The sequence below is a fragment of the Gopherus flavomarginatus genome, chromosome 4, assembly GCF_025201925.1.
Source record: "Gopherus flavomarginatus isolate rGopFla2 chromosome 4, rGopFla2.mat.asm, whole genome shotgun sequence".
Taxonomy (NCBI): domain Eukaryota; kingdom Metazoa; phylum Chordata; order Testudines; family Testudinidae; genus Gopherus; species Gopherus flavomarginatus.
This window is the reverse complement of record NC_066620.1, coordinates 188,033,192-188,056,150: the sequence shown is the minus strand read 5'-3', so window position 1 is coordinate 188,056,150 and position 22,959 is coordinate 188,033,192. Positions and strand designations below refer to the sequence as shown.

Below are 22,959 nucleotides of genomic sequence, written 5' to 3'. Positions count from 1 at the left end.
AGTGAATCAGTTTCTAGTTAGTGTTCTAGAAAACTCTGAAAAGCTTTAATTTTTTTCATTCGGTATCAAATTTAAATCTGTAAGGTAGTTACGGTTATTAATTATACATTAATTGCTTACATTCTTAATAGAATTTGAACTTATTTGCCTTCTTTGCTATCTGAAAAGCATTTTACGTGTTGTGAGTGCTACAAGAAATGAATAAATAATTTCATCTAAAAAACTAAATTAAGGTGATATTAAAGTTGTGTGGTTAAGTGCTCCAGATATGATAAAGGCAAGGTTGTACTTGCAACTTTGTGCATATTCGTTAAGATAACCTTTAATTTCATGATTACCTTTCCATTTGTTTTAAACTTCAAACGTGTATAGTCTTCTAGTATGCGAGAAAAACAACAATCTGTGAAAGTCATTAATTTTCAAAGAACACAGTAAACATTCTCCGCAACTTCCTTCACATTAAGTACAACAGTTAAATGGTGGACTCCTGCTGGCATATAAAAGCTGCCTAAATTCACCAAAAAATTTTGTCTTTCTCTGACTTAGCTAGCATCTGACTAGACTGAGTCCAAAAAGATATACTTGAGTATTATTTTAAGGAAAATACATTGTTTATGAGAATGATAAAACATTGAGTTGCTACATGTGTATCTCTAAGGCTTTAGAAAAGTATATGAAGATTATATTTTATCATGTAATTAAAGATTGCATACATAATGCATTGATGTCAATGTGAACTATTTACATGATGGCAGTTAAGCATTAAAGATCTAGGTCAGTGTTTGTAAATCATGTTTATGTAATTGATTCTTAAACTTTCTTTATTCCTCCTCCTTCTCCCCCCCAGTGGTTACATTTGATATTTTATCAGATGATTACTCAAAGGTATGTTTAATATTTTATTTTTAATGTCTGTTGAGAAAAGTGAATTATTTTAGACATCTGTGTATTAAAGGGATACTGCCAATACAAACTTTTGACGTTGATGAGGTTAAAAAAAAAAAATTAAAGTCCAGTTTCTTTAAATAGAATGTCCTGACTCTTTAAAATGATTTTTAAAATATTTCATTTTTCTCTGCCTCTGTTTGAATGTCTTCTCCTGACTAGTCAGGCTACAAGACAAAGAACAAAACTGGCATTTAATGCAAAGTTTGGTCTAAAATACAAAGAAAATGAAATGTGAAAAAGAAGGAAATGTCTTTACTAATTTCTTTCAGTTATAGACATCTTAGGCCTTGTCTATATTTGCAGCAGTGTATAGGGTATGTGTACTATATGCCTCAGTGACAATCGGGCTGAGTCTACACTGCAGTGTACAGCTACCCATGGCAGTGGATGGTCCTCTCCCCACTGCTTCTCCCCTTTCCCTGTAGTCGGAGCCTGCCACTTTGGCAGGGAAACACTCCAGCAGCAGAAAGGGGCAAGGCAGTACACTGCTAAAAATAGCAGGGTAGATGTGGGAGGCATTTCTCAGGGGTGTAAAGAGCTGTGTAGGATATGTACTCCCAAGGTTCTGGTGTGTCTTTACTCTCCTAAGCAGTTTCTCACCATCTACAGTAGTGTTTATACCTATGCTAGAGAGCTGTTCTCAACATGCCACTGTAAGTATAGACATAGCCTTAGTTACAATTATTAATAACTACAAGGTAGGTACAAATTTTTCAGACAGAAATGTGATTTTTTCAAATTAACTGTTCCTTTAAATGTTAATGTATTTAAGGTACTGATTAGTCACATGTTAATAACCTGATTAATGTTAAGCATGTGAGCAATTTCTTTGACTTCAGTATGACTACTCAGGTGTTTAAATTTAGACGCACTTAAGTACTTCTCTGAATTAGGACCTCATTTTCCCTGGACAGACTTTGCCATTTTATTAGATACGTAAACTATGGCTTTTGTAGATACAGAATGTCTAAAATTCTGCCACCTGCTAGAAAACTAAGAATAACTGTGTCTGCATTGAATGGGGAAAGGAGGGAACTAATTTTATGAGTTACAGCAGCCTTCCACCTGCTTTCTCTCTAAAGGTACATCTACACTCTGGAGACTATAGTGGCATAGCCCAGTAGGGTAGGCACAGCATATGTTAACGGAAAGGGGTTTTCTATTGGTGTAGGAACACTGCCTCCTGAGCGATGTTAGCTACATTGATGGAAGCACTCTTCCATTGACATAGCTGCATCTACACTGGGGTTTATGTTGTCATAGCTATGTTGGTCAGAAATGATTTATTTATTTATTTATTTTTATTTCCATATCTGTGACCAATGTAGCTTTCTAGACAAAGCCTAAGAGAAAATGCTGGCCATCTTAAGGACTGAAAAAAGAATTTGTGAGGTTATCAGAAGACTTTTTTATTTACAAATTAGTTTCCTGTCTGGTTATAAAAAAAAGTGTTGCTTTTTTGTGTTTCATGCTGAAATTGGCAATATATTCAGATGCAGAAAAACTATCTAGAGAACTTGTCTAATTCCATATTTTCCTTTTTGTATGTCTTTTTTTTTTAACGTTATTATCCAAAAACATACTGTAAAGTCAGTAAGGAGAAAAACTGAAATCCAGTCCAAATAATCCTACCTACTTTAAATTAGCCATGCATTCAAGATATTTTTGATCAAAGAGCATTTCTCTGGAAGTATTTACTAATTGATGATTATATGACTCACTGTGTAGGTTTAGAAAGGAATGGTGTTTTTGCCTTTTCAAAAAAGGTTGTCTTTCCCTTTGTCTCTTACCCATACCAGTAGCCAGATACATTGGAGAAGCTGGTCTTGTCATCCAGTGGTTTTATTTTCTAGGAATAACTCAGTGGTGGCAGAAACTGACATGATGCTAAGGAAAAGCTAATATAAAAAAGTTCCACTGAGCTGAATCTGTTTATTAATAAAGGAAAACCTGAGTGTTTTTTGTTCCAGTATTGTAGAGACTTTTCCCAAAAATATATAAAACAACAATTATTGGAGATTGAGGGAAACGTCAACATTTGTATGTCCTTCGGTTACTCTGAGTTTACTTTATGAAGGCATGAAATTTGATTGTGTTTTATTTTTAAGGCACATTTTGAAAAGTCTTTAAAAATTCTTTTTGTGGGAGAAGTGAAAGAGGATGAATATTCAGATTTGTCCTTGAAAATAATGTGCTCCCCCTGAGAATGACCCTTTGATGTCTTTCCCCCTTTCCTTCTGTCCGTGGACTTACAACATGCTATTGAAGCTTAAATTGAATATTATCTCATTTTGCGTTGATCTCTTTAACTTATTTTCTGTAATGCTCCATGCTTCAGAAACTTCCTTTAGTTTTACTAGACTGTCAAGTTAGAACAGAAGAGATTCTAGTTAGACTAGAGAAGAGAACTGACCTGGGCATCATTGTAAAAAGCTTAATGACAAGCTGCTCTTAATGTGCAGCTGTGGTGAAAAGCCAAGCAAAATGTTAGGATGCATGAGGAATTGGATGGAGAATAATTTGAGAAATGTTGTTATGCCATCATATAAATCAGTGGGGTGGCCTCATTTGCAATATTAATCACCCACATTGTAAAATAAAATAAATAAATTGCAGAATGGTCAAGGATGTGGGAAAACTGTTGAAGAGAGATTGAAAAGATCTGGATTGTTTATGTTAGAAAGGAGATGAATAAGAGGGGAAATGATAAGAGTATATAAAATAATTAATGGTCTTGAGGATGTAGATCAGGAATTTCTGTTCTCCCTGTCTCATAACTCAAGAACAACAGCTATTTAATTAAATTAAAAGGTTAGACATCTGTCCTTCCCTTCCCTTCAGGGAGTGGTGATGGTAGGAGAGCTGTTCATATAGGCATACAAATGAACAGAAAATGCCACCATCATAATGCAACTTTTTAAATGCATGTTGAAATTTCACTAAAAACATTGATCCAAAGGCTGCAGAAATCATTTAGAAAGATTCTCTTAAAATTAATTTATCCAACTCTCCATATCCAATTAAATAGTGAAGCAGGATCCATTTTAGTAAATTTTACCATTGTTATTTAAATACAATGTTAATTAAAAATAATAGCCAAATCAGTTGGTTTTGATAAAAACCTGTGAATTTGAAAAATCACTGGAGTTTTCTTTAAAGAAAAGAGTGATGAGGGTGGGGAAGTGAGGAGGAAACCATCAGAAAAAAAAAACTAACCCCCAAATCCTTTCTGTTTTGTGTTTTCAGATTGTCTTCTTGCACTGTGACAGATACATTGAGTTTCATTCACAGCATGGCTATTATTACAAGACAAGAATACCAAAGTTTGGTAGAGATTTCTCCTATCACTACCCATCATGTGACCTGTATTTTGTAGGCGCAAGGTATTGATCCTGATGGGCTGGTCTCGGTTTTCATTTTTCTTAGGACTGTTTTTTTCAAGTATAAAATGAAGCTAAAAATATGTTGTAAAAATTGACAATTCCATCTGAATGCATAGTGGAAAATGCTATTCTTTAGTGAAGAGAGAAAATGTTGGTGATGGAAAAAATAAGTTGGTTCATTAAACAGAAGACTTTACAAAATTAAATTCAATAACTCTCAGGAAGGAAAAATCATACACAAATACTAATTTAAGAATAACTCTTTAGGCAGTAGTACTGCAGAAAAAGATCTGGGGGTATCTTGGATCACAAATTGAATATGGGCGAACAATGCAATGCAGTTGTAATATATGGGAGGTAATTGGCTCTCCTTAGCACTGCTGAGACCTCAGCTGAAATACTGTGTCCAGTTCCATGCATCATAGTTTAAAAGGATGTGGTCAAATTGGAGAGAGTCCAGAAAGAGCAACAAAAACAATAAAAGATTTAGAAAAGCCTAAAATAAATAAATAGAAAATGCTGAGAATTGTGAAGATAACATGTTAGAAAATTAATACATTCCTTATCTGGTAAGGTGTAGTTATTGGTATAGTAGAGAGGGAAGGAAGATTCGTCGGGGGACAGGAGTTTCCCTGCTCTATTAAGATTAAGTTCTGAAAATTTATACTTGCTATAAAAATGAGATCTAAACAAGAATTCATAGATTCTAGGACTGGAAGGGACCTCGAGAGGCCATCGAGTCCAGTCCCCTGCCCTCATGGCAAGACCAAATACTGTCTACACCACCCCGGATAGACATTTATCTAACTTGTCTTATGGTTTTCACTCATTTAAAATATTCGGCATTTAGAGAGAGAATAATTAATGTTAGCTTCTTTGTAGTTCTGAAGTATACAGATTAAATCTGGAACAAGGAAGGTACCTGAATTCGCTACAAACAGATGCTTCGTAAGTACCTACAGTTTATCATGTTCATTACAATTTTTCCAGCAGGGGGAGCCAAATATTTAACTTGCTCCTTATCAACAGCACATTCCATGCAAAATCCAAATGCTCCATAATGTAAATTAAGGTATAGTTTGAAAGAAGCATGGTCAATTCTGAGCTTCGTACTTTAAAAAAAATCTTCACTCTGACAATTAGACGTGTTCATCTTATTTCTATGTATATTTTTTAATTGTCTAATCTGCTCTTTAAAATAGATATTTTGAAACTTTCTTTTGATTAATGTGCCTTCATTTAACCATCCCCAGTGCTCTTCAGTCTAGCCATCATATGTTGGCTGATTTCTTGCAGTCTTCATGGCATAAGTGGGTCTTGAGAAGGGACTTGGAGGAGGTGATAGACTTGTAAATCATTTCAGGGAAGATTCCAAATACAGGAGGGGATGAGGAAGGAAACAATAAGATATCTGTGGAAGGATAAGCAGGCAGTTGAGGGTGGGATTGTTGGTAGGATAGTGGTGTTGGGACAAGCATGATAATTAAAATTGTTTTAGTTCTTGTAAGTAATTTTGTGGGTTATCAAACTCTGCCCCTCTTTCTATTCTAGGGAGAATAATGTCTGTGACATAAATCCCATGCACTGCTTATTTGCTACTGGGACAGCTGAGGTAAATGTTTAAATTAACCTTTCTAAGAACTGTGGCAATATTTCTTTCTCATTTCTTGGTGATCATATGCAGATCATAGAAGTAAATCATAATATATAGCTGAAGAATTAATTTGATCCTGTTTATTACATTAAATGTGAATTGATTAATATGTTGGACAGCCTGGCTGTTTTCAGAGCACAATGCAAACATAATTTCTTGCACTATATTGGATGTGGAGATACTTATGATTCCACAAATAAGCAAAGAAAATAATCATCACGTTTAACTTTAAAATATAGACGTATGTATAATTTAACTAGCCTATGCACATCCTGTTACTCTTTTAGGATTTAACATTTTAAAGACATTCAGATCTGATCGTATTTTTTAAAAATAGAAGAACACTAAAATGTGGCAATTAGCATGTCATCACTGAAATCCAATCCTTCCCTGAGCTGTTTACCTTCACAATTAAAGTGGATAGTTAATAGATCCAGCATCCTTTATAGTTTGATTTCTGAATTCTGACAGGGCTAAATAATTGCACTGTTTAATCTTGAATTATATTTTTTTTCATTAATTGTTTATACTGTGTTTAGGGGAAAGTGGAATGCTGGGACCCTAGAACTAGAAATCGAGTGGGTGTGTTGGACTGCGCTTTAAGCAGTCTGACAGCAGATACAGAGTAAGTAATGATTGGCTGTTAGTGCATAATATTAGGTCCTGATCCTGCTCTCCAGTGCAACTACACATCAGTAATCCCATCAACGGTAGTGTGTAAATGCTGTAGAATTGGTCCTTTTATCTGGAAAGTTAGGTCTCTTATTTCGTTGGTCTGGCAGGCAAAGGCTAAATGCACATCATCCCAGAGCTTGTGAAGATGAACAATAATATTTCTAAAAAATGCATGTCATTGGTGTCCCCATTAGTTTTTGTATCTAATTTCTGAGTATATAGACAAACATTCAGTATTTTTAGCCATTAACTTGAGGCATTTTAGCAAATATTCAAAGTCTTTACTAAAAGAAAAATATAATTGTGAACATTGTTCTTTTCAGAATAGATGGCTTGCCATCTATTTCAGCACTGAAGTTTAATGGAGCTTTGAATATGGCTGTAGGCACATCCACTGGACAGGTAGGCATGCTGTTGAATTAACCTTTCTTGCCATAGATCTTGAGAGATACAGTTCATGTATCAAAGGCCTGGATCTTTTCAGACATTCAGTATAGTTGTTTTGAAGCCAGTTTGTACTAGTGGAAGAGTAAAATATACACACACAAACTTGGCATTTGTGTTTGTATACAAGGTGGTAATACTCAACCTTAAGGTGCAGAGTAACTTCATCAAGAGGAATTAAAGAGCTACAAAATAACAATGTAGTGATGTCCTGATGTGATGCTGCAAAATCCGCCCCCACATGTATAACATCTCAGTGTAACTTTCTGTTGACTCAATAGTGTGAGAAAGTTGCTGTTTTTTGTGGTTCTGCTGCTTTTCAATTAATGTATCATATCCACTCTCCTCCTACCCCACCTCCGGGCTATTCTAGTGAAAGGGGTTGTTTTTCATCTTTCTTCCAACTGCTCCTGGGTGAAGTTAGGGATTGCCCAACTCCAGTTAAATGGCTCTTACTTGGGCTGTCCATGTTCAGTGCAGTGTTAGGATTTCTTCTGTATTCAGTACTCTATTTGACTGTGGAGCCCCAGGTTGAGTATTGCTCATGTATGTCTGCTTTCTGAGTACCTGTTCTGGATGTTTTGAGAGAGCCATTCTCCTCAGTACTTGGGGTGCAAAGTCAAATGTTGCTGATTCAGAAGAATATTTATCACTAGCATAGCTCTGCTCATTTGTAGAACTGGGTGCTTTACAAAGGTAAGTTAGCATTAGTATCCCCACTTTACATTTAAGAAATTGAGACACTGCCCAAGGCCCAGTGACAGCTCACTGGGAGAGCCAGGACTAGAGTTTCTCCTGAATCCCAGGCCAGGGCTGTTACCTACTGGACCACGTTACTTCCCATGAAGGGAATGTGAACACTAATGTTTTCAATGAAAGCGTGAAAATGCTGTCCCCAGGTAGTAAGTTGATAAAAAAAAAACTGCTAAATCCCAGGGGCTTCTAAGGGCTTGTCTACATCAGAAAGTTGCAGCGCTGGTGAGGGAGTTACAGCGCTGCAACTTTGAAGGTGTACACATCTGCAGGGCACCACCAGCGCTGCAACTCCCTGTTTGCAGCGCTGGCCGTACTCCCGTTTTGTCTCGGGTGTAGAGGATCCAGCGCTGGTGATCCAGCGCTGGTAATCCAATGTAGACACTTACCAGCGCTTTTCTTGACCTCCGTGGAAGGAGGAAGCCTCTGGTAATCAAGCTGGTCTCCTTTCCCGGTTTGCTCTCTCGTTCCCGGAGCCCCGAGCAAGCAGGTCTCCTTCCCTGCGGTTTGCTGGGTGGCTCCGGGAACGAGAGAGCAAACCGCGGCGAAGCGGGTCTCCTTTCCCGGTTTGCTCTCTCGTTCCCGGAGCCCAGAGCAAGCAGATCTCCTTCCCTGTGGTTTGCTGGGTGGCTCCGGGAACGAGAGAGCAAACCGCGGCGAAGCGGGTCTCCTTTCCCGGTTTGCTCTCTCGTTCCCGGAGCCCAGAGCAAGCAGATCTCCTTCCCTGCGGTTTGCTGGGTGGCTCCGGGAACGAGAGAGCAAACCGCGGCGAAGCGGGTCTCCTTTCCCGGTTTGCTCTCTCGTTCCCGGAGCCCAGAGCAAGCAGATCTCCTTCCCTGCGGTTTGCTGGGTGGCTCCGGGAACGAGAGAGCAAACCGCGGCGAAGCGGGTCTCCTTTCCCGGTTTGCTCTCTCGTTCCCGGAGCCCAGAGCAAGCAGATCTCCTTCCCTGCGGTTTGCTGGGTGGCTCCGGGAACGAGAGAGCAAACCGCGGCGAAGCGGGTCTCCTTTCCCGGTTTGCTCTCTCGTTCCCGGAGCCCAGAGCAAGCAGATCTCCTTCCCTGCGGTTTGCTGGGTGGCTCCGGGAACGAGAGAGCAAACCGCGGCGAAGCGGGTCTCCTTTCCCGGTTTGCTCTCTCGTTCCCGGAACCCCCCTTGAAGCCGCCCAACAGCGCTGCAGTGTGGCCACATCTAACACCACTTGCAGCGCTGGTTGCTGTAAGTGTGGCCACTCTGCAGCGCTGGCCCTATACAGCTGTACTAATACAGCTGTAACAACCAGCGCTGCAAAACTTTAGATGTAGACATGGCCTAAGAATCTGAGTTACATATTTCACTTGAAGTTGCCTTGCTTTATCACCATCTTGTGCCATAAAGGAAAAATAGCACTCGAATACACTAGACAGATGACAGCACATGTAACTCTTGATTTTTGGTAATTACTGGGAAGTATGGTAAATGCTTACATTCATATATAATTATCATAGTACTGAAGCATCTGTGTGGTATTGGTATAAGAGATTAATTCAGAGTAAACTGGGCTTGTTTCATAAACAGTAGCCAGTTCAGAACTTCAACTGCTTCTTAGTTATATTTTTACAGACTTGTCTAAACACAAAAGTTGTACCAGTTTAACCTAAAGGTGATGTTGCGCAAATGTAGTTTAACTGGTACAACACAGAGTGTAGGCCAGGTCTAGGTTGAACACTCTTGATTAGATAGTACAGGGAATTTCTAATGTCTTTATTTTTCCAGATTTTGTTGTATGATCTCAGATCCAATAATCCATTAGTAGTCAAAGATCACCTGTATGGCCTGCCTATTAAATCAATCCTGTTCCAGGATCCATTAGATTTAATAATATCTGCAGATTCACGAATCATAAAAATGTGGAACAAGGACACAGTAAGTCTATTAAATTATTTTTTATAATTTTGTTTGTATGTGATTTAAACTTATGTCTGCATTTCAATATAGTGAGTTTTTTGTGTATCCTAATTTGCTTAATATTGTTATATTCTGTTTGACTTTACAAATAGATCATTGGGAAAATCTTCAGGAAGCTGTTGAGTATACAGATGCACAGACAGTTTTCAACAGTTATATAGCTGCTCATAAGCCTTTTTTAAAAAATAAAGGTCTAAAACATTTGTAAAATTGGTGAGATGTAAAAAAGCAAAAATACAAAATGTTTTCCTTCTTCTGTCCTTTTGCACAAAGTCTGTTTTTCCCAAAATGCACTTAATTCATTTCTAACCGCTGTGATCAACGGTCTGTAATTCAAGGAGTCAGATGCTTATAGGTCCATAACTACCAGTACAAAGAAGCAGAAATTAAGCCTACACTCAAATTGCAATTTGCAATATGTTATATATTGCATTAACTGACTACTTTACAGTAAAAAGCAACACATAATCCTGTGGCACCTTATAGACCAACAGATCTATTGGAGCATGAGCTTTCGTAGGTGAACACCCACTTCATCGTCCATGAAAGCTTATGCTCCAATACGTCTGTTAGTCTATAAGGTGCCACAGGACTCTTTGTTGTTTTTTACAGATCCAGACTGACACAGCTACCCCTCTGATACTTAATTTACAGTAGATATTTTTAACCTTATAAGCTTAAAAGGCAGGCATAAAGTTGAGCTTTCAGCATGAATATCCATATGATACAGGAGATGTCATGTTTGTTGGGTGTTTGACAATCTTTGTCTTAATCTGTGCATTCATACTAATGTTTTGTATGGAATTTACTATGCGCGAATTGGCAGATCCATAATAGCGCTGTTGTAACTTAGTTTCATTTCAGGGTCTTTCATTATTTGCTGTTTTTCCTCTTAGCAGTGCTTGCATTACACTCCTCAAAGGCTCACTAGCTGTTCTGCTCCTGCACTCTTCTTCTCTTCTGACTTGATGATGGACCTTATCAAGAGAAGTCATGGCCCATTCAGTAGCTTCCAAATGCTTTATAGCCTATTTCAGACAGTCATCTAGGGTTGCACTATTATTTCTCCCCCATAGGAAATCTACTTACCTTCACAAACACCCAGAGGCCTTTTAGGTTCATCAGCTTTCTTACAGTTTTCTCTGATCACACATGGGTTGGTTGGTAACAAGCCCCTTTTCAGTAACTGTATAGTTAGTTACAAGACTAGATAAATCCTTGACTGGTGTTTAAACACCAGTGCTAGCCTCTCTCCATTTTTTTTATTGCATACATTTCTCCCAAGGACAGTTAAGCACCATAAAGGTTAGTAGGTGGCTCCTAAGGTAGGAAGAGGGAGAGTTTCTTACCGCAGGAGGCAGCGCTGGGTTTGGACTCTTTCCTAGAGTGTGTGCCAACTGGCCCCACCTCCACCAGCTGTTGGTTCCTGAATATCTCTGGTTGAGTGCCAACGGCGCAGAGGCAGATTGGGGTGGAGAGTCTCTGGCTTTGATACCAGAATAGCCCCATGCTGAGACGTGCCTTCGGGTTGGGAGTGTGAGACTTTTATCTGCTGAGATGAGGGTGGGAGAATGCTCTTCTGTTAATCATCAGGGAAGAGACCAGAGGTGGGTGGGGTAACAGCATTCACTTGGGAGGTAGAGAAAGCGCCTGGAAGGTAGGTGCGACTGCTGCAGGGAAGGCAGAAGAGACAAGAAATGGGATCCAAGTTTGCTCTGCCTTTGTCCCTCATTTTAGAACACTGAGGACATGTATACTCAGGCTTTTTAGTGCTATGGCCCAATTCTTAGAGGTTTCTTTCTTAATGGCTGTTTTACATGTTTGCTTATAAAGGTACCTAACTGTGCTGTCTGGGTTTTCCCACTTTTAAAATAGTCTTGCTTCTGAGTCCCTCTAAATTTGCACAGTAATTCTGGATACAGTGCAATACAGGTTCTGACCATTGTGATCATTAAAGCTCACTTGGCACATTACAGATGAGTAAGAGTAGATGTGCCATTTCTTCAGTGATAACAGAAAGGGAAAGAATAATAGGAATAACTACCAGTTAGCAAGGAAGGGTATGAACTAAGTGGGTGCCAGATTGCTATTTTAGGGCTGCAGCTGCTTTTCTCTGCCCAACTCAAAGGGCCAGTTATCAGAAAATTATGCTGGGAAAGTTTTCTATGAGCGAGTGACCCTGCACTCTGCATTCGGAGAGAGGTGCTTGCAGAGAAGGGACCGAATTCCTACATTTTCAAGCAAATCCTTTGCCTTTAGACATCTGCATCTTTGGTGGTAGCCTAATGCTTGAAATAATTTTATATATTATAATTTCACGCGCTATGTTTCAGTGTATTTTTTTGCTGATGTTTCTATAATGAAATAAGACACAGACATCCACTGCTTCCCTCATTCAGTGCCCTGCCACATGCCGTAGTTTCATTGTCCAGGCTCCATTCTAGTTGGTAATCACATTCTTCTTAGCTAAATTCCCCCTGTAGATTCTACATATGATTTTCTTCACTTCGTCTAAATTGATGTGTAGTGTTGCTGTGCATTGTTAAACAAATCACATTCCATCCAAGAACAGGCTGTCTTTCAGTTATGGATGAAGTGATCAGCATATATCACTCATGTATCTCACTTCGTGGCTGAGGACTTGAGATCCACAATTGAATGGCATTGTATACATGCCAAGTGGTATTAAATGGCTATTTCTGATATAGGATTATACCCAGAATATACTATATACCCAGTTTTCACCTCAGTCTAATTAATTAAGAAGCAGGTTTGATACCCTTCTCAGTCAATTGGTTAGAATAAACAGACTCCCATTCCTTGTATGCTGCCAGTAAAAGGATCCATTTTAAATATTTAAAGGCAAAACTTTTTTTATTTAAAAAAAAAAAATTGGGTCACAAACTTCTTTGTGCCTGTCTTGCCCATCAGTGGGATAATGTGTAGCAACATGAACTGAAAATGACAAGCTTGTTCAGCAACAGATCGTACCCTTTTCTTAATGTTGTGCAGCATTGACTCCTGTTTATCTTTGTTTCTCCTGTTCTTTTACTTTGGAGATGTATAAAATAATTTCCTTTTCTCTTACTTCACTATAGTGGTTTGGCTGTAAACTGAGAGCTGTCTGTCCCCCCCGTCCCCCCCCCCCGATCTATCGAGTCAAATTCATGAAGTGACACACAATCCTTAAACTGCGTACTTTTAATATCATTATTAAATCACTATTAACCTCTCTCCTGGTCTTTCTAAATTATTTAAAACTGGATCCTTTTATTCAGACTTCCTTAATACGATGTTAATAAATTACAGGTAGTGTAAAGTGCTGTGCCATGCCTTGTGTTCCCCACAAGAGTGGGGTGGGAGAACCAAAGCCCAGACCCAACCTATCATTTCAGCTCTCTAGTATAGATCGGTTACTTATTAAAATGAGACTACATAGAACTGGCACATTCAAACTTTGCCGAAATGAGGGCTACATTGGCAACTTGCCATGAAAATGAGGGCCCCATCCCACTTATATAAAATGGAGTAGATTGCTGACATCTCCATCTTCAATGTAGCAGTTCCAAAAGGGAGATTACAAGTCCCAGCATGCAGTGTTGTATTTTGGGTTGCGCAGCTGGTAGGCCACATATTCTTATTGAAGATCTAGTGAGCCAGGGGCTACAATGTAGAATTCCTTGAGCTGCCTTTGCCATCATAGTGCAAAACCTTATTTGTATCATGCCTTGCTTGCTGTACTCTTCCACTATATTTTTAATTTCCATAAGGGCTACTTTTTAATTGGTTTGTTTTATTGAACTTCGTAAATGCATCATTTGAAGTCTCTAATGTTCTCTTCCACTATTTCAGGGGAAAATATTTACTTCCATGGAGCCAGAACACGCTATCAATGATGTCTGCCTTTATCCTAATTCAGGTATGTAAAATACCCTAAATGCCTATTACATTCAGCAGGTAAAGCACCTGCTGCCTGAGGCTGTGATCTCCTTAGCTGTCATAGTGAAGGAGAGTCAGGCTTGGCTGACTTTGGTTGGTAGACTTTTGATGGAGCTTCATGTGGTCATATTTGTATCCTTCTTTTCTCTGAGTCGGTAATGAATCAATGTGACACTATGGTAGTAGGCCACTGTACTGTCATTCAGAGGATCAGAGCTGCTTTTGGCCAATGAAAAGCCAATGCCATTTTTCATAAGAGTAGTGGTTTTAGATGTGCGTCCAAGTCAGAACTTAATTTGAGTAAGAAAAGTTTTCTTTCTAAAACTGGTCAAAGTTTTTTAATCAGTATTTTGACAAAAAATAACTTGTCAACAATACTTAAAATGTTTGGTTTTTGTCATAATTTCTCATTTCAAAATCGCCAATTTTGATTGTTTTGAAAAATAATAATTTATTTTCCCATTCTGTCAATTCTCCCTTCCTACAGATGTTTTTTCAGTGTGGGTGGGAAGTTAGGTGGGTGGGGAAATCTCAAAAAATTAAATGTTTGAATCTGAAATGAAAGATTTTTTTATTAGTTTTGACTTTTTTTGTTGAAAAATTTTTGAAAATTTTGGTCAGATTGGTTCTTTGGCAGTAGGCATATCTTTTGATTCACATTTGTTTTGGAGAAGGGTAAGAGGGCTGACTGTTTTCACAGTAAAATCTACCATGTCATTGGCATGTTACGTCATGGCTATGACACTACTGTCTTACAATTCAATTTGGTCTTGCCTGTTATACTGCAAGCCAGCTCTGCTATAGTTAAGATTCAGGTGCACTTTATAATCTGCATGCCTTCTTGGATTGTCTTGAAATTTGCTATGCTTCATAGAGGTCTGGGTGGTGGTAGTTGTCCTTGTTTGGGCTCAGAAGAGTAAGGGGCTCCTGAGATAAAAACAGCATTTTACAAAATCTGGTTCTTAAAATATTTTTTGCGTGCACAACTGACTCTAACTATGTCTCTAATCATCCTCCAACTGATCTTAGTTGCTCTGTATTTATCTCATCTGGTGCACGGCACCCATTGCTTCTTTGGGAAAGCAATATTGACGAAGTTATTAAGGAAGAGTTTAGATCTCTAGAATGCCACATACCAAAACTATCAAGCCAGCAAGATTGAAATACAGATGTGCAGCAAAAGTAGGACAAGAGAGTTTCCAGATAGCCTGTTGTGACAGTATCTGGGTAGCTCAAGAGAACACGCTGTGGTCATTGAACAGAGCTACACCCGTGCACTCAGAGTTCAAACCCTGGCCTTAACAGGAATCTGAGAATATCCGGAGGCATACTGCTACTGTCTGTCTCTATTAAGGGTTTTTTGACTTTTGAGAAATGTACCTAGTTAATTTACAAGGAGCTCTGTTTTCTTAATGATGATCAATTGCATGTGCTCTGCATAAATATGTGAGAGTGATTGCTGGGTACTGGCTACTTTTCCACCTGTGGATTATTATAGCAGAGTGCCAGCATTGGTTAATTGGAAGGAAGATGAAAGGATAATGTAATCGTGTTTCCTGAACAATGAAACTGTGTGTCATTAAAGGAAACCAAGTCACAGGATCATTTGGTCAAGGGGTTCCTGATAACAGTCGTCTCATACAAGGTGCTCATAACATTGTTAGATTCTTATAACTGTGTTGGTGCAGAGCTAGAGAATACAAGGGGTCAGAACAGTGAGGAGTAATACAGGAGGGTGTTGGAGTGTTGCTGGAGGTGTGGGGGGGAATAGGAGGAGAGGGGTCTGGGACTGCGATGATGGGGGTGTAAATGGAAGGATGGTAGGGACAAGAGATTGTGGGTGTCAGGCCAAGAAAAGGGAGTGGGGATTAGGGATGGTAGACGGGATGAGTGGCAGGAAGTGGGTGGGGGATTAGAGGTTGGGGGCTTGTCAGCTTCATTCTCCCCTTCTGTGTTCTGAGTCCCTCTCCTTGTTCCCCTGTGTGTGCCATCTGGGGAAATTTGCGGCTGCCTCCCCCCCCCCCCCCGCCATGTGTGTGCTGGAATCTGGGGGGGGGGGGTCTACCCCTCTCAGTATCCCCCCATGTGACTTGGTATCTGAGGGGACCATGGTTCCCCTGGAGGATCTGAATTCCTCTGTCTGCCCTCATGTGTGTGCCAGGATGCGGGGAGCGGGAGGACCCTGCTCCTTTGCGTGGTGAGCTGAGAACAAGCATGCATGGAAAATGCACCAAGTATACAGTGCTGAGTCCAGGATGGGGAGTGGCAAGAGGTGTCTGTCCATCCCCTCAGAAAATGTCCCCACTGACTCTATGCTAGTACTATACAGGTCCTGCAGCCTCTCCCTAGTTCCTCAGTCTGCAGCTCCCAGCCTGACACCTGCCTCTCTATGGGGAGAACTCTTGTGAAGGGAGAACCAGGCTGTCTTGAACAGCAGAGACAGACGATGAGAAGATAGCAGGGAGAGAAGGGATTAACATGTGGGGAGTGCATTCTGTGGCCAAGGTAATTATTGCTAGGGAGCCAGAGGCAGTGGAAAGGGAGAGCTGGACTGTGGTACATGGAGATGCTAAGAAATTTTTTTTTATAAAAACAAGGAAATTAAATGTTCCCAACATCCATTATCTAAGAATTAAGATTGCCTAGTGGTGCCTTGTACCTTTCTGGAATGTAGAGAGTGGCTAAACTTCTGAAAACCAGGAAATAGAGTTACAGTAATGCAAACTTCTGAAAACTAGTAAGCAGAGTTAAGGTGCAATCCTGAACTCTGCCCTTGGAGTGATGCTCCAGCGTGCCCATAACTTGCCTTCTAGCAATCTGCCTTTGCAGTTAGTGCAGAACACTCAGGGAACAGGGCACATGATTACAGCAGTACGGAGTTTAATACTTTATGTTTGCTAAGGCAAAACTTGTATTCGGGAGAAGGGTACTAGCCAGGAGCTACCTCTACCTGCCCTGCACTCAGACACAGCTTTCTCCACAGACACAACGAGAAACTTGCTAAATTGTACAACCCCTTTGCCCTTATGCACAGGATTCCATCAAACACTGTACTTTCACTTACATTCACGGGGTGCCTTGGAGAGAGGCTCAGATCACTCCTTCTGTATATCTCTTTATATCACAACCACAGTTTTGCCAAGCTGCTCAGCTTATCCCTCCACCACTCGATACAACTACACAGACCACAGTGAAGGCAGCTGGAATGCATGCAGATAATTCCCAGTCATCTCGAGGGTGGGGGTGCAGTGTTAAGGTTGTGTTTTCATGTACCTTATCTGTACTTCCTGGTTTTCAGAGGTTTAAATCCAGCCATTCTCTGTTTTTGGAGGGCATGAGGCACCACTGGCCACCCTTAACTCTGCATTATCTAAGTTATGTTAACTAAGTTTTTGGTTGTAAAATATTGATTGAGACATAATCATATTTCCATTGAGTAGAAGTCTCTCTGCCCCATTTGCTTCTGTTCATTGTAAGTTTCTAAAGAACTTGCTTTTTTCAAACAGGCTCCAAATTAATACTTCCCATTGAAAAGAGAGTTATTTCTTACTCCAGTCTGTGAAATCTCTTGCATATAAAATTAGTCTGGTCTGTGGTTTGATAGGTGTGTCTCTGTTCTCATGAAGGATGGTCAAGTCTAACAAGCTGAGACAGCAGAAACATGAATGGAAGACTTCTTTGATCAAGACTCTCCTTTTCTATTTCTCAAATTTCCCCTCTAGTACACACTTAGGTACTGTCCCTGAGACTGTTTCCTCCTCTAATTGTTGGTGGAAGCTTCCCAAAGATGCTTACCTTTACTGTCTTCTTTGAAGCATTAGGCATAATTGGTAAACTGCTTCTACCGTTCTGTCTTTGGGGTTTTCCCTGTTCATTGAATGAACTGTTTTTCCTTTTCTAGTGGCAGTGAAATGCTAATGCTCCAAGGCACTGTTAATCCATGAAATATACCATAAATCTTTCTGATTTTGTTTAGGTTGCCTGTAAACTTTTCTGGGCTTGGTTTTTAACCTTGCTGCTGTGACTCTCTTGGTGTGCCAGAAATATCCAGCCCTTTTTTGGTCTTCTAGAGTCCAACTGCATTGTGTATTTTTAATAAAGGGATTGGCTGGAAGGGATTATCCCACCCATATTAATTGTGTGCCTCTATCTGGGTCTAAATTGTATTTCTCTCCTCTGGCTACATGATTGACCCCGTTACTCATAGTCTCAGTGGAATCTTTTAGAACATTTTTAGGTCAGAAAGTTATCTAAATTGATTTTTTTCCCCCACACTCCTCCCATCATGCTTTTCCTTATTTGTATTATTTAAAGGTCATTTTTAGGAAAGTAAAATGACATAAATGCAGAAATGTATGCTGAATGCCCTTCCTGACCAGTTCTCCTTCGAGTGGTTGTTCATGTCCATTCAAAGTAGGTGTACGCACGCCGTGTGCATGCCAGCTGGAAGATTTTCCCCTAGCAGCGTCCGTAGGGTCTGCCCTGGCGCCCCCTGGAGTGGCACCACTACGGCTCCCTATAAAGGGGCCCGCCGACCTTCTACCCCCTCAGTTCCTTCTTACCGCCGGTAACGGCTAGCGGGAACTTCTTTTGCGCATAACAAGTTAGCAGCATCCTATCCTTGTGTATAGTCCATGTATATAGTTACGTTATAGTTAGTTTACTTAGGTCATTGTATATAGTTCTTGGTAGTTGGGGGTCCCCCCCAGTTTCGTCGCCCGCTGGGGCATGCCCGGGTCCCCCAGGTTTAAACTCTGCAAGGACTGCAGGAAATTCATGCCCAAGAGTGACCCACACTCTGCTTGTTTGAGGTGCCTCGGAGAGAGCCACCAAAAGGACCGGTGATCTATCTGCAGAGGCTTCTGCCCGAGAACTCTTGAAGACAGAGCTCAAAGACTTAGAGTCCTCCTGATGGAGGCTGCCCTGCGGCCACCCTCGGACCCGGAACCGGCCTAGGCGGTGCCCAGCACGTCTTCCTCGGTGCGGAGCGCCCCGGCACCGGCATCAGGACTTAGGGCCCAGCCCAAGTCATCTAAAACCCGGCACCAGATGGAGTTGGGTCATAGGAAGTCGGCCTCGGTGCAGCACCGCTCACCGTCGCTGGTGCCCGCTAAGAAGAGAGAGCCGGTGAGGGAACGGTCACCCCACCAGGACTCGAGGCTGACGCCGTCCGTGGGTGCAAGCGGAGAGGCCTAGACTACAGACCTCGGCTGCTCCGTCGACTCCCGCACTGCAGAGAGGGCGATCGAGTTCAGACTGGCCTAGATCCCCGGACCTCAGCGGAGACTTGCACCTCCCTTCGACACCGGAGGCGTTTGAGGCGGCCTCAGACTTGATGGGACTCCCGGTGCTGGCCTCCCCGCACCGTAGGGAGTTGCCTACTGTGGCCCATCCCCCAGTACAATCGAGGGGCAAACCAGCCATGCTGTCGCCTCCCTCCCCGCACCGCGCCGCTAAGGCGGCACTGGACCAGATAAGAGGCTCCCCGCCACCTCAGCATCGCTCTCCAGCGGCACCGGGTGCTGCTCTCCCCAGGTCCTTGTACTCAGAGACTTGAGACTCAGAGGCAGACTCCTACCGCTCCAGCCGGTCGCGGAGCAGGAGATCTGTTTCGGGGATGAGCCACCAGCGTTACCCACAGTGGCAGCAGCTATGGCATCCACCCTTGCAGTGGCTGTTTTGGACCCCCTGGGCCTATCACCAGTCGGTAGGCCATGCGTTTGGTCCTCGATCAAGGTTGGCCTCTGTCTCCTTGGCGTCGATGGCCCCAGTGCAGCTGCCTCCTCCACCAGCACCGTCTCTGGGCAGGGATGTGCCATATCCAAGTTCAGTACTCCCTAGCTAGGCAGCGGCACTGGCAGTGGCTACAGTTCGGACTCAGCAGGCACAGCCCGATACGCCAAGCCGCTCACTGGCGACCCCGGTACCAGTCACGATGCCGCATTTAGAATCGGAACCGGCCCCGCAACCACAGTACTGTGTGCAGCAGGACCCCGAGGGACTGCACGCACCGCAGGAAGGGCCGATCCATGTAATTTCCTCATCTTCCTCCCCGGACAAAGCGGTCTTGGGCACGGCTGCGGCACCGGCCCTGGAGGACACCCGAATCCTCCAACAACTGCAACGGCAAGCAGCTCAGAGCCTCGCAATCCAAGCCGAGGAAATTGAGGTGGATGCGGACCCTGTAGTAGACATCCTGGCTCCCTCAGGGCCATCCAGGGTGGCTCTCCCGCTGATAAAGACCATAGCAGATACATCCCACACCTTATGGCAAACGCCAGTCTCGCTGGCCCCTACTGCCAAGAGAACGTAGTGGCGTTATTTCGTCCCCTCTAAAGGGCATGAACACTTGTACACCCCCCACCCGCCCGGACTCCCTGGTGGTGGATGTGGCCCACCAACGGGAGCGTCAGGGTTTCAGGGGTCAACACCAAAGAGCAGGGACGCTAAAAGACTAGACCTCTTTGGCAGAAAAGTATACTTCGCGGCAGGCCTAAAACTCCGCATTGCCAACCAACAGGCAGTTGTAAGCCGATATGGTCATAACACATTTTCAGCCATGTCAAAGTTTACGGAGCTCCTTCCCCAGGACTCAAAAGTCAGAGTTTTCGGCCCTGGTGGAGGAGGGGAAGCTGATCTCCCGAGCCTCTCTCCAGGCTGCTGTAGATGCGGCGGACTCAGCCTCGCATACCCTGGCCACAGGCCTGGTCATGCGGCAGGGAGCTTGGCTCCAGATCTCGGGCCTCCCCTATGAGGTCCAGCAGGCCATTCAAGACTTTCCCTTCGAGGGGAAGATGCTGTTTTCAGAAAAGACGGACAAGCGTCTGCATAGCCTAAAGGACTCGCGAGCCATGCTTCGCTCGCTGGGCTTGCATACCCTTGCGACCCAGCGCAGGCAGTTTAGACCGCAGACGGCCCCACGCCCCTACCAGCTTCAGACTCGCCAGGAGCTGGGGCACAGGCTGGGCAGAAATGGCAGGAGGCATCACCAATGCCACCCCTCCGGTCAGGCATCTGGTCAATCGAGACCACCATCGGGGTCTAGACCCCCTATTTGATGGTATGGTTGAGGGCGACCTACCTATCGAGACTCTGGATCCTTCTACCCCTACCTTTGGGTCACATCTGTCCCCCTTCTACCGTGACTGGTCCTGAATCACATCGGACAGCTGGGTGCTCCGCACGGTAGAGAGGGGATATTCTATCCAGTTCTCCTCGCTCCTGCCCCACCAGCCCCCCTCTCCATCCCTCTTCAGGGACCCATCTCACGAGCAACTTCTAAGTCAAGAAGTGAATCCCTCATGGAGGCAGGGGCGGTGGAGGAAGTCCCTCAGGAGCTCAGGGGCAAAGGCTTCTACTCCTGGTATCTCCTAATACCAAAGGCGAAAGGGGGCCTGAGACCCATCCTAGACTTGCGGCGGCTGAACAGGTTTGTACGAAAGCTCAAGTTCCGCATGGTCTCCCTGTCCTCGATTATTCCTTCCCTGGATCCAGGAGATTGGTATGCCGCCCTCGACTTAAAGGACGCTTATTTCCACATTGCCATAATTCCCCGACACCGTCGGTACTTCAGGTTTGTCGTGGCCGACGCCCATCTACAGTTCACGGTGCTCCCGTTCGGCCTGTCAGCTGCTCCAAGGATCTTCACGAAATGCATGGCAGTCGTGGCGGCCTTCCTGCGCAGGCGGGGCATCCAGGTATTCCCCTACCTGGACGACTGGCTCATAAAGGGCCGCTCCAAGGAGCAGGTAGAGACCCAGGTGTTGTTCATCAGGCGGACCTTTCTCAGTCTCGGCCTCCTCTTGAACAAAGCCAAGTCCACCCTGTCTCCGACGCAACAAATAGAGTTCACAAGAGCAGTTCTGGACTCCACCCATTCCAGAGCGTTCCTGCCGGAATCTAGGTTCCGTGCGATTTCCGAGCTCATCCTCGGACTGCACCGCGCCCCGATTACCACGGCGCGAGTCTGCCTCCGGCTGTTGGGTCACATGACGGCGTGCACCTATGTGGTAAACCATGCCAGACTCCGGCTTCGCCCGCTACAATCCTGGTCAGTGACAGTATATCGCCCGGCCAGGGATCCCTTGGACTCAGTGGTGTCCATTCCCCACTTGGTGCTAAGCTCGCTCCGGTGGTGGCTCGACCCGCAGAAAGTGTGCATGGGTGTCCTCTTCGCTGCCCCTCAACCCTCCCTCCCTCTCTCTGGTAACGAATGCCTCGGATTGGGGTTGGGGAGCGCACCTGGGACACCTCAGGACACAGGGCTTATGGTCTCTGGAGGAACTCAAGTTGCATATCAATGTCAGGGAGCTGAGAGCGGTTCACCTGGCTTGTTTGACCTTCCGGTCCCACCTGGCCGGCAGATGTGTTTCAGTCCTCTCAGACAACACATCAGTAGTCTTTTATATCAACAAACGGGGATACACGCTCCGCTCCCGTGTGCAGGGAAGCCCTCACGGTGTGGGATTTTTGCGTCCACAGTGCAACCCACGGGACGGCATTCTACATTCCGGGGGAGCAGAATGGTTTAGCGGACACCCTCAGCCACTCGTTCTGGGGTCACGAGTGGTCCCTCTGATGGGATGTGGTACGCTCAATTTTCCAGCTCTGGGGCTTTCCCCGGTTAGACCTGTTCGCCTCGACGGAAAACAGAAGGTGCTGACAGTTCTCCTGAGCTGCAGTCAGGGGTCTCTGTCGGACGCATCCCTACAGTCTTGAGGGGTCGGTCTGCTCTACGCCTTTCCTCCGATCCTACTGATACACAGGGTGATTTTGAAGATTCGCAGGGACCACACACGAGTAATCCTGATAGCTCCGGCGTGGCCGCGCCAATATTGGTACACGTCACTCCTGCACATGTCTGTTCAGGCACCCCTGACGCTGCTCCTGCTCCCGGACCTGATCACGCAGGACCGGGGCTCCCTCCGTCACCCGAACCTGGAGTCCCTTCACCTTACAGCATGGATGCTCCATGGCTGAACCCGGTGGAGATATAGTGCTCCCAGCAGGTCAGACAAGTACTGCTCGGTAGTAGGAAACCATCAACTAGGGCCACCTACCTGGCCAAATGAAAGCGCTTCTGCATATGGTCAGGTCAGCGAGGTCACAATCCGCAGGGGGTCCCAATCTCCATTGTCCTAGACTATTTGCTCCACCTCAGACAACTGGGCCTCTCCCTCTCCTCGATTCGTGTTCACTTGGCGGCCATCTCGGCTTT

General features: G+C 43.6%; 1 protein-coding gene across 2 annotated transcripts in view; it reads left to right on the top strand.

Annotated features, from left to right (window-relative positions):
- The window catches only part of NOL10 (nucleolar protein 10), an 80,648-nt gene that overhangs the window by 7,186 nt on the left and 50,503 nt on the right, over positions 1-22,959 (top strand). For both annotated transcript variants that reach the window (XM_050950755.1, XM_050950756.1), the window contains exons 5-12: positions 848-885; positions 4,195-4,331; positions 5,214-5,279; positions 5,883-5,943; positions 6,525-6,610; positions 6,984-7,062; positions 9,612-9,761; positions 13,656-13,722. In XM_050950755.1, coding sequence (XP_050806712.1) covers positions 848-885; positions 4,195-4,331; positions 5,214-5,279; positions 5,883-5,943; positions 6,525-6,610; positions 6,984-7,062; positions 9,612-9,761; positions 13,656-13,722 — 684 coding nt within the window. The remainder of the gene's footprint in view (positions 1-847; positions 886-4,194; positions 4,332-5,213; positions 5,280-5,882; positions 5,944-6,524; positions 6,611-6,983; positions 7,063-9,611; positions 9,762-13,655; positions 13,723-22,959) is intronic.